We start from the raw sequence: 12,146 nt of genomic DNA, 5'->3' as shown, positions 1-12,146 counted from the left end.
GGATTACTAATATTAATGTGTAGTAATCCTTTCAATATTTTTAGACTGTTTTATTGTATTCCTTTTTTTGTAACAAAACTTGTCAAATGCATAGAAATATAACTCTCTAGCATTTAAAAAAAAACTTTTAAAAATCTTTGTATTGTAAAGTAAAACTAAGTACAAAATATCATGGGATCAAGAGCAAGAAGCAAACCTTAGACATACTCTAGTTCAACCTACTCATTTTACAGATAAGGAAACTAAGATTCAGAGGGGTTGTGATTTTCCCAAATGTCACACAGGTCCTTTGACCTCAGATTTAGTGATCTTTCCACAACTCATTGCCTTGCCTTATACTATATTTAAAAATAAATCTTAACTGAAAATTTAGCAATGTGAAATAACATTATTTCAGCAATTTTAATATTATTATTTTGTCATAGGAATCATGACACTATCGCCATTTGATCAAATGAAAACTGCTTCCAATATAGGTGGATTTAATGCAGCAATAAAAAATAGTCCACCTGCAATGTCTCAGTACATTACTGTTGGGTCAAATCCATTTACTGGTTTCTTCTATGCTTTAGAGGTATGTATTCCATAAATGGTAATGATTAAGGTTAACATTTTGACTTTTTAACCCCTTTTCTTCTTTCCTCTTTTTACGTGCATAGAAATCTCTGTTTGCTGTTATGTTTTTAGAAATTTACTTTTATGTCACACTTTGTAGTTCCCTATTTTAAAAAAAAGGTTTAAAATTATTTTTAGAAATGTACCTTGAAAGGTTAATATTTATTTTACAACAGAAGAATTTAAGTATGTTATGTAATACTCTTGATGGAAAATTTAAGTTAAACTCAAGAAACTGACAGCAAATTATTACTTGACATTATTAGACAGGTTTTGTTTTTGTTTTAAACAAAGCAAATTCTTTTTGAGAAATTCTTTTTCATCTTATTGACATGCATGATATTTCATGGGGCTACATGTTTTTAAATGTATTTTTTAACTACAAAAATGATCTTGATTGCTATATTTAGATCTGCTAATGAAAATCACTCAAAGCATGGCCATCAACAGGAAATCTTTTGTATGTTTTTGTCTTAGTAAACTCTGAAAACCACATAAACTTTTTATTCAGTTTGAAAATAGGAAGAAAATTTCTTATGGACCTAAAATTGAATGTGAATTATTTCTTATTGCTAATAAATAGTTTCTGGTCTTGTCTTCTGTACTATATACACTTGAAATACTTGTCTTATGATTTCAGTATTCTAAATTAGTATGAATATAGGCTGCGCTTTCCCCCAAAATCTAACATACCTGAGTATAGTCTATATAATGGTGCTTTTACTACCTTAGATATAGCTTAAAATTTCATGGTCTTCCAGACAAAAACAGCTACTGAAAGCTTCTCCTTTGGCCTGAAAAGGTGCTAAGGAATCTGATGCTATCACATGCCTCTGTTGCTTCAATGTAACAGATGTAGATTCCTCCTGCTTACATGTTTGGAGAAACTGCATTCATCTCTGTTCTGAGTCTCTTTGGATACCAAGATTTCACTATAAAGCTCATCATATCTCCCTTGCTCCCTCATGTTTTGCAGATTATAGTAAACTAGTAGATGTGGTAGGTAGGAAGGGATTTTAGGGAGAGTTTTCTTTCTAGAAGTTAGTACTTTATCACATAGCTCAGGCTTTGTTTCTCATTTGTTGAGAGAAGACAATATTGACTGCTGTTTGAAGCTTCAAAGGCTCTGTGGGTTTCAGTGTCATGGGCAGGACTGGTAGATGACATGCAATTGAGCAAGGGATGCCTAGGGAGTGGAGTAAGAGAAGAGGCAAAAAGAAAGTGATGTATCTGTGTGACTCAGACTCAGCTTTCCATGTTTGCTTGCCATTTTCAGCTTCCCTACTTTTGTGTATTCCTTACAGTGGTGCTTTACATTTTTGAGGGGGGAAAAGTTATTTTAGTTTTTAGAGAAGAAATCAGATTTCTAAGTCAGTGTGTGTTATATTGGTAATTTTGTGTAATTATACCTTTTTTATTGTGATGTTATTTTAGGGATGCAGTTTATATTTTAAGTGGTCTAGTCAGACTAACATGATTTATCTTTTACTTCTTGGACCATTTTCACGAACTTCATGTATTTAAAAGAGGTGATTAGTTCAAAATATATCTTCAGCTCTAAAACAACATTTCATTAAAAAAAAACAACAACACTAGAAATGTAATAGAAACTTCCTAGTTCCTTACAACTTAGAGAATTGTCTGTGGCAGCAATGTAGGGATTGGTGTCTTCATTTCCCCAGGATCACACACCCAGTGTGTTTGACAGAAGCAAGACTTGAGCAGCAGGGTTAAAAGAAGTTACTGTTAAAAAACTGATCTATAAATACAGTTAAACAACTGATCTATCAAAATTACTTAATAATAGAACTGATACTGAAATTAAGGTCTCCGTGCCTTTTCCTCTAAATCTCAATTGCTAAAACACGTCTGTTTTTTGATGTCCTCAAATTTCTGATAGCTAACTGGTAAGTCCTTATGTCATTTGTACTTTTCATTGCCTTGGGAGTTATACCTGCATTTTAATAACTTCCTGGATAAACAGACAATAAACTTTAGAATTGATCATGATAACCAGCAAGGAATTTGAGAGAAGGAAGACTTACAAAGAGAGAGAAAGTAAACTTTCAAAAGAGCAAATTCTGGCTCCGATAACTTCTGAACATTCCCTCTTTTTTAAGGTTGTTATCATTTTGGCCGAGAGGTTAGATTTGGCGCCCCTTTTCATTTCTCATGTAAAAAACAGCCTCCATTATCACCCCTACTATTCAATTTGGTACTAGAAACGTTAGCTGTAGCAGTAAGAGAAGAAAAAGAAATTGAAGGAATTAGAATAGGCAAAGAAAAAGCTAAATTATCACTTTTTGCAGATGATATAATGATTTACTTAGAGAATCCTACAGAATCAAATAAAAAACTACTTGAAATAATGAACAACTTTAGCAAAGTTGCAGGATATAAAATAACAAAGCCCAACAGCAAGAGATAGAGAAATTCCATTCAGAGTTACTGTAGACACTATAAAATATTTGGGAGTCTATCTACTAAGACAAACCCGGGGCCTATATGAGCATAATTATGAAACACTTCATGTGAATAAAGTCGTATCTAGTAAATGGAAAAATATCAGTTGCTCATGGTTAGGCCTGTCTATTCAGTGCCATACCAATTGAACTACCAAAAAATTATTTTACAGAGCTGGATAAAATAATAACAAAATTCATCTGGAAGAACAAGAGGTCTAGAATATCTAGGCTATTAATGAAAAGAAATGCTAGAGAAGGTGGTCTAGCCATACCAGATATTAAACTATACTATAAAGCAGCAGTCATCAAAACTACCTGGTACTGGCTAAGAAACAGAGTTGTGGATCAGTGGAATAGAATAGGTACACAAGATGGAGAAGTCAACAACTCTAGCAATCTACTCTGATAAGCTCAAAGAGGCCAGCTTCTGGGCTAAGAATTCACTATTTCACAAAAACTGCTGGGAAAATTGGAAAATGGTAGGGCAGAGACTGGGCATAGATCTATATCTTACACCATATACCAAAATAAAGTCAAAATGGGTACATGACTTAGGAATAAAGGCTGATACTACAAGCAGTTTTGGAGAGCAAGGAATAGTTTACTCTATCAGATTTATGGAAAAGAAAAGAATTCATGACCCAACAAGAGATAGCATTACAATATGTGAAATGGATAATTTTGATTATGTTAAATTGAAATGTTTTTGTACAAAAAAAGCCAATGCAACAAAGATTAGGAGGGAAGCAGAAAATTGGGAGAAAATCTTTACAACTAGTATCTCTGATAAAGGCCTCATTTCTAAAATATACAGGGAACTGAGCCAAACATATAGGAATACAAGTCATTCCCCAGTTGAGAAATGGTCAAAGGATATAAACAGGCAGTTTTCAGAGGAAGAAATTAAAGATGTCTATAGGCATATGAAAAAATGCTCTAAATCACTACTGATTAGAGAAATGCAAATCAAAACAACTCTTAGATACCACATCTCTCCTGTCAGATTGGCTAAAATAACAAAACAGGAAAATGATAAATGCTGGAGAGGATGTGGAAAAGTTGGAACATTGTTACATTGCTGGTGGAGTTGTGAACTGATCCAGCCATTTTGGAGAGCAATTTGGAACTATGTCCAAAGGGCTATAAAAATATTCATACCTTTTGACCCAGCAATACCACTTCTAGGGTTATATCCCAAAGAGATCACACAAGTAGGAAAAGGACCCATATGTACAAAAATATTTATAGCGGCTCTTTTTGTGGTAGCCAAGAATTGGAAATCAAAGGGATGCCCATCAATTGGGGAATGGCTGAACAAGCTGTGGTATACAAATGTAATGGAATACTGTTGTGCGATAAGAAATGGGGATGATACAGACTTCATAATAACCTGGAAAAACCTACGCAACATAATGCTGAGTGAGCGGAGCAGGGCCAGGAGAACATTATCCACAACCACAGATATATGGATTCTGTGAGGACTAACCCTGACAGACTTTGCTCTCCTCAGCAACACAAGGTGCAAGGACAACTCCAAAGGACTCACGATGGAGAATGCTATCTACGTCCAGAGAAAGAACTATGAAGTATGAATGCAGATTGAGGCACATTTCATGCTCACCTTTTTCCCCCACCTTTTTTTTTTTTTCAGTTTTTTTTGTTCTGTTTCTTCTTTCTCATGATTCATTCCATTGGTCATAATTCTTTTCCACAACTTGACTAGTGTGTGAATTAATTCAATGCGAAGTTATACGTGGAAGTTATATGGGATTCCATGCCGTCCTGGGGAGGGAGGTGGGAAGGGAGGGGAGAAAATCTGGAACTCAAAATTATGTAGAACCAAGTGTTGTAAACTAAAAATTAAAAAATTAAAAAAAAAAACAGCCTCAAAATTCCCTAAACTTTTCATATGTAGATATTATGAAATCTAGTTGAGTATCGATGGTTAATCTGATAATGCTTTTTTAAGAAGGGGAGAAAAACCCCAAATTTGGAAGGGCAAAAAGAAAGAGTGGATTTTTTTTCTGATAATTGTGCTCTTAAAAAGTAAATTTTACTTTGGAAATAAGGCTCCCTCTTAAAATAAAGCTATAACTGCATCTTGAGGTGAGCTGTACATTTTTGTTAGAGTAGACTTGACCACTCTTCCAAACCTCTTTGACTTTAGATTATTGTAAGACTTTTTTGTCTGATGCCAGATTTTTTATGTAAGGATGAATATCTTTCTTATTTGTTTTCTTAGGTTTAAAATTTGTGTTCTTTTGTTATTTCTTTAGGGAAGTTCACAGCCATTGCTGTCTCATGTTGCTTTAGCAGTTGCAAGTAAACTGACTTCTGCTTTATTTAATGCTGCCAGGTAATGGGATTCAAAATAACTTCAGATGCACTTAGTTTTGTTTTAAGACTGCATTTAGAATCATTAGTGTTATTCTTAATTTATTTTGTTTCAAGTGGCTGGCTTGGTTGGAAGAGTAAGCATGAAGAGGAAGCTATTCAAAAGCAGAAACCAAAAGTTGAACCAGCGACACCATTAGCTGTAAGGCAAGTCTGATATGTAGTTTTAAAAAATATTTTTATAGGTTCAGTTTGACTGTTGAATTTTGTAATTTTTGCAGATTCCCAGATCATTTATCATTGGTTGTCCATCAGTCTGCTCATTCCTTAGAGCTGTTAGGGTACCAATTGAAATATTTACTTTTTTCTTCTCTTTGCTATAAAACAGGACTGTCCAACCTTAGGTTTTTATTGAAACAATAGACAATATAGTTTATTTGCCATTTCAGTGAGAGCTCTGCAGTAGCTCAGCTTCATTTACTAAAGCATTTATGTAAATTTCTATGCTTGTAGGCGGGCCGCATAAATCGCACTGCGAGCCGCACTTTGGACAGCCCTGCTGTAATGTAAAATGAGTTCAGTAAAAACCATTCAGTTCCCTTCTTAAAAAATTATAATAGCATGTCACTGAGAGAAGCAACGTGGCCTTGGAGTTAGGAAGACCTGAGTTCTAGCCTTGTCTCTGATTCATACTGTATGACCATCCACAAATTGTGTGACTATGGGCAAGCCACTTTAATCCTTTAATGGCTCAGAAACTCTTAAAACTGTAAGGTACTGTTAAAGTTGTCAGTTTGCATTGGTGGAAAGAGTTTTCTCACTAGGAGGCCTCCACATTGGTGAAATAACAGATCTGAAACAACAGTAACAAAGATAGCTACTTTGGACAAGACTTAATTCATTTGTTTAAATATTAATAATAGAATAACAGCAAATGATAAAGATATGTGAGCATGCACCAGAGAGTCATCTTCTTTTGGCCTGGAATACATCAGAAGTATTACAGAACAGTCTGTGTATTTACACCTCTGTTTTTATTTTCTGCTTATTTATTATTGAATAAGATTAAGGTAGAGTCAGGAAAGAAAATACCATTTAAATTAGATTTCTTTCTCTTTAGTAGATGTTAAGAACTATTATTTAAAGTTTATTTAATGCATCAACTTTGAGAACCGGAAAAGATACAAACAAAATTAATGAAATATTTATTAATTACCTGAAATGTGAAAGGTGCTACTTTAGGGATCCTTAACTTCTTCTTTGAGCTTCAGTTTCCTCATCTATAAAAATGTGGCTCCTATTTGCCCTACTTGTTTCACAAGACTGTTTTGTGAAAGGACTTTGTAAACCTTAAAGCATTAGAGAAAATTAGAGAAAGGTGAAATGATGGTGATGATGATGGTGATTCTAAATATAACTATAACATAGACTCTACTCAAGGAGTTTACAGTCTAATGGGGAAGAGGGCAATAATCACAAATAACTAGGTTATAATGGAAGAACGTAGAGCTTGAGAGATTCAGGCAAAGTGCTGTGAACAGTTCAAGAATCATTTTCACCTCGGTGGGAAGGGATGGTGAAGGGAAGGGCTTCATGGAGAAAATGGCACCAAAGTTGGGCCTTGAAGGAATGGAGGAATTTCTGTAAGTGGACATTGTCAGGAGAGTAGGGCAGATCAACTTTAGGCATGGAGCACTGTATGAACAACTGCATAGAGATCTGAGATGGAAGAACAAGAACAGAAGATGAAGAATAATCTAGTTTGAATAAGAGATGAAATTAGGAAAGTAAATTGGAACTAGGTCATGAAGAGTCTTGGATTCTGGGACTAAGGATTCATACTCTATTCAGTAGGCAACAAGGAACCACTAATAGGTTTTGTATAGAAGGGTGACATGACCAGAAGAATGCCTTAGGAAAATTAAATAGGCAATGATGTGAAGGCTAGATTGGACAAAGTATAGCATGTAAATAGGGAGATGTATTTAAGTGGCTAATTATAATAGTCTGAGAATATTCAGGGCATGCACAAGGGCAGTTATAGTGGGATGGAGAGAAGAGAGGAATGCTAGAGGTCTTGTGGAGAAAGAAAAGACAAGTCTTGGCAACTGATTGGATGTGTATTGTTTTGGGAAGAGAAGAGTCAGATTACTTTAAGATTATATGTCTGGGAGACTAGGAGAATGATGGGGCCTTTAAGAGAAATGAAGACTAAGGGTAGACTAGATAATAATTTAGTAAGAGACCTACTGGTGTGTTAGAACTTTTAGGAAGAAGTATCCATTGGGCAGTTGAAAATAGGTAGCTGGGCCTGTAGAGAGAGATTAGAGATGAAGAGAGAATGGATGGAGGTCATTTACTTAGGAATGATAATTAAAGCCATAGTAGTGGATGAAATTACTAAGGGAGAAAGTGTGGAAAGAAAAAAGGGAAGGCAAGGACAGAGCCTTAGGTAAAAACTGTATTTGAGGGGTTAGAGGAGAATGAGGAACAAACAAATAAAACAGAGGGCATAGCCAGACTTCTAAGGAAACAGAATAGATGTGACAAAGTTTATGCATCAACACTCACGCACTTTACTCTTAGGAGACCCCTCAGTGCCTCACTTAGAGATTATTTACTCTCAAATCTAAATCTGACAAGAGTGGCTATCTGCTTTACAGGTCTTTAGCAAATTCAAAGGGAGGAGACTGTCCATTACAGGTAGGCATACTGGCAACTAAAGGAAATGACAACTAACAGCATGAAAGTAAGGAAGGAGACAGAAAAAACAGCAGACACATGAATGTAAAAAACATAGCATTCTAGTGCCATGTTGTGTACATACCTCAAATTGGCCATGACAGTATATGAGTATGAAATAATTTTAATGTTGATTCCAAATCATCAAAACAAGGACAGATTGTTATCACTTAGCTCTATTTACAGAAGGCAGGCAAGTGAGACTACATTTTAGAAAGATTTCTATTTAGATTTAAATAAATAGTTTTGATGTTTAAAAAGGTAAATGCTTAGCTATTTTGAAAACTCACCTACCCAGAAGGGCTCATTCTCTTATTCCAGATGGCCAAATTGTAGCCCAAAGCTCTTTATTAGAAAACATTCATGCTTGATCAGCCCACAAAAATGAATATTAATCTGAGGCAAGTTTAATTTTTTTAAAGTTGAAACAAATACACTCTTGTTTTATCTGTTTAATGATTTTTCCTACTTCACAAGATTGTGATATGTTTTTGTGTTTTCTTTTTAATATCAGATTTGGGCTTCCTGATTCAAGGCGCCATGGTGAAAGCATTTGTCTCTCTCCATGTAACACACTAGCAGCAGTAACTGACGATTTTGGCAGAGTTATTTTATTAGATGTGGCAAGGGGACTTGCAATTCGCATGTGGAAAGGTACTACCTTGATAAATCTAGGGGCTTCTTTCTTTTCATTATTTGAACAGATATTTTCCCTTTCCTCTAGCTAACTAAAAACCTTTTGTAATGAATTTGAAAATACTTTGTTGTATTTCAGTTTTGATTTTATTTTAAAAGATAAGCATTGTAACCACTGTAGAACCGAAATATTACTGGATCTGTTTTCCGTAACACATGAAAGTCAAGTGTATCTATGATGACACCAATTCATAAATTCCCTTCACCAGTGAAAATTGTGACTTAATCATATATAAACATACACTCATACACAATATAGGAGGAGCATTGGAGTCAAGAGAACCTGAGTTAAAGTCCCACCTCCTACATATACTAACTGTATGAGCATGGACAAATCATTTAACCTTTTAGTGCCACTTGGCAACACTCTAAGACTATTAGTTACAAAAGAGTGCCTGATTTGCTGCAGTGGAGGGAATTTCCACGCTAATTAAATCAAAACTAAAATATTAACCCACTTGATTCTTTCAGTTGATAGTATGCTAGACAATCTTCTTTTTTATTTTTAGGCCAATCATAGTTAACCTAGTTTTACAAATAAAATATTTTTAAAATCTGGCAAAGAAGTTTGTTTCTGACTGGCATCAAAAGACTACTTGTAAATAATGCCCATTACAAAGGGTTAGGGATAGTTCGAATATCCCTAATAATCCATTATAGATCTGTCAAAGTTTTACTGAGTTATTTTTGAATATATTTGTTTGTGCACTTGTTGAAATAACAGACTATAAGTTTCTGACTTCATACGTAAAGCTGCATTTTTCATTTGTTCAATCAGCAAACATTTATTAAGTGCTTATTATATGCCAGGCATTGAAGATGCAAAGAAAAAATGAAATACTCAGTCCTCTCAAGATGTTTACATTCTCTTGAGAAGAATAACATATATAAGTGTGTGAAGTACACTGATTTCTTGGGAGAGACACTAGCAATTGGGGTGATTAGGAAAGACCTCATATGTGAGAAACCAGTTCAGTTGGGCTTTGAAGGAAATCATTGATTCTGAGAGAGGGAAATGAGGAGGAAGTCCACATCAAGTGTGGGGGATAACTCATAGAAAGGTATGTAGATTCAAGTGAAATGACATAAATTGGAAATAGGAAGAAGATCCATTTGCTTAGACTGAAGTGTATATGAAGGGAAGTAATGTATAATAAGGTTGGAAAGATAGGTTGGAGCCCTGTTGTAAAGAACTTTTAGTGCTAAATAAAAGAATTTGTGTTTGATCCTAGACTAACAGTGAACAGTTGGAACTTCTTGAGCAAGAAAGTGACAATTTCAAACATGTGCCTTAGAAATATCATTTTGACAACTGTGTGGAGGACAGATAGGAAAAGAGAGAGATTTTTGGCAGGGAAATGAATTAGGAAAATTGCAATAGCCCAAGGCTATGAGTGATGAGGGCTTGAGCTAGGTTGGTTGTTGTAGTGTGAATGGATAGAAGGGGGATTCAGCTGTGAAAAATGTTTTGAGGTAGAATCAGCAAGAATTAGCAACTACTGGTAAATGGGGAATTGAGGATAGATGACTCAGGCTTCAAATATGAATGATTAGAAAGATGATGGTACCCTTAACAATGACACTTATTTCAATATTTCAAGCATCTATGATTTTATGGTGTGGGTGCTTCCTCTGTTGTCACAGATCTCATTCCCTCCTTAGTTTTATCATTGGTCTTTGTGAATTCCTTGGCCCAATCTTTGAATGATGAGCTTCTCTGAACTGAACTGAGATGGCCCTTAAATAACAGGAATACAGCATCCTTCTGGGCCTATACCTCAAGCTTTTCTAGCTTGGTAGGATCTGGCAGTGCAGAGCTCATGACAGCTAAAGACTCTGAAGGCCTCAGAGAGCCTACTTGTATTGATGAGGCACTGAAGAAGAAGGCCTTTAAGTAGAGGGGTACATGCACATTTTTTGTATTCTTAATATCTTATGTTCTGTCACATCCCAATAAGATTATAAACTGTTTAAAGTCAGTAAACATGTCTTATGCTGCTGTTGTGCCACTCACAGATCTAGACATCTGAGAGCACAAGAACAATCTCTGATTTTGCTAATGTAGGAAAACGTTATACCAACACAAGTCACAACCCAATTTTCTTATCTTAGAGAGTTGCCTGAGTCTCACAAACGTTAAATAACTCTTGCAGCATCATACTGTGAGTTAATGACTGTCAGAGGTTAAGTTTGATCATTAAGTCTCTGTCTGTTCATTCTGTCACCATGCCTCTCTGCTCTAGTAGTCACTTAATAAACACTTATTAAATTAAATTGATTTGCACTGAGTAAAATCATGCTTTATAGGCCAAAGCCAAGTCTTACCCTTTGGTTTATTCATTCTGGGTAGCACCAGACTTACCAGGTGGCACACAAGCTTAAGAAATACTTGCTTACCTTTTCCTTTTGCTGAGTTCCGTGTTTATAACAAAATATTTCCATAATTTTGTTGTAATTCAGTTTTTGTTTTATTTTAACAATATTTTGTATAGAACCTGGTAAAAGACTTCTAAGTAATATTAGCTATTAGTTCTTCCTGTCTTTATACTTATGCTTCAAAGAAGTCCAATAGATTAATGAGATGTTTGCTTAACAAGTAGTTATGGAATACCTACTATGTATAAGGTCCTATGAGGAACACAGAGTTGTGTAAGACAAGATCCCTGCCTTCTAAAAGCTCTATGGTATAATAAAGAAGATAACTTCCTAATTATATTCATAGCTTGCTATAGATTGAAGTGATAGAAAGATAGATAAATATCTTTTATCAAGGGCTTATTATATATCAGGAACTGTGGTAAGGGTTGGTGATACAAATAAAACAACCAAGATAGTTTCTACTTTCAAGAAACTTAATAGCTAGTAAGGGGAAGACAACACATAAAGGGAAGCTGAGAAATGGGGGTGAGGATGGGTGCTATGTGTAGTGGCATGGTTTGGATCTGGTAGCAAAGTACACATATAGCCAAGAATGCCATATTGTTGTGTAGTCATTTCATTTGCATTTGACTCTTTGTGACACCATGTGGGGTTTTCTTGGCAAAGATACTGGAGTGGTTTGCCATTTCCTTCTTTACAGATGAGTAAATTGAGGCAAACAAGGTTGAGTGACTTGCCTAGGGTCACTGTCTGAGGCTAGATTTGAACTTAAGAAGATGGTTCTTCCTGACTCCAGGCCCTGCACTGTATCCTCTGTGCCACCTAGCTGCCCAAGAATACTATAAGTGAATAGAAGCTCAAAAGAGAGAAAGAGATCCTAGACCAGAGGGGAGCCAGCAGTTTAGATGTTCTGAA

At 35.3% G+C, this 12,146-nt stretch overlaps 1 protein-coding gene across 1 annotated transcript in view; it reads left to right on the top strand.

Annotated features, from left to right (window-relative positions):
- The window catches only part of RAB3GAP2 (RAB3 GTPase activating non-catalytic protein subunit 2), a 132,661-nt gene that overhangs the window by 59,789 nt on the left and 60,726 nt on the right, over positions 1-12,146 (top strand). Inside the window, exons 10-13 of the mRNA XM_036754764.1 lie at positions 426-574; positions 5,357-5,436; positions 5,532-5,621; positions 8,671-8,810. Of these exons, the coding sequence (XP_036610659.1) occupies positions 426-574; positions 5,357-5,436; positions 5,532-5,621; positions 8,671-8,810 (459 nt within the window). The remainder of the gene's footprint in view (positions 1-425; positions 575-5,356; positions 5,437-5,531; positions 5,622-8,670; positions 8,811-12,146) is intronic.

This window comes from Trichosurus vulpecula, chromosome 4 (genome assembly GCF_011100635.1).
Source record: "Trichosurus vulpecula isolate mTriVul1 chromosome 4, mTriVul1.pri, whole genome shotgun sequence".
NCBI classification, from domain to species: Eukaryota; Metazoa; Chordata; class Mammalia; order Diprotodontia; family Phalangeridae; genus Trichosurus; species Trichosurus vulpecula.
Note: the sequence above shows the minus strand (reverse complement) of the source record. Positions and strands in the feature narration are given on the sequence as shown.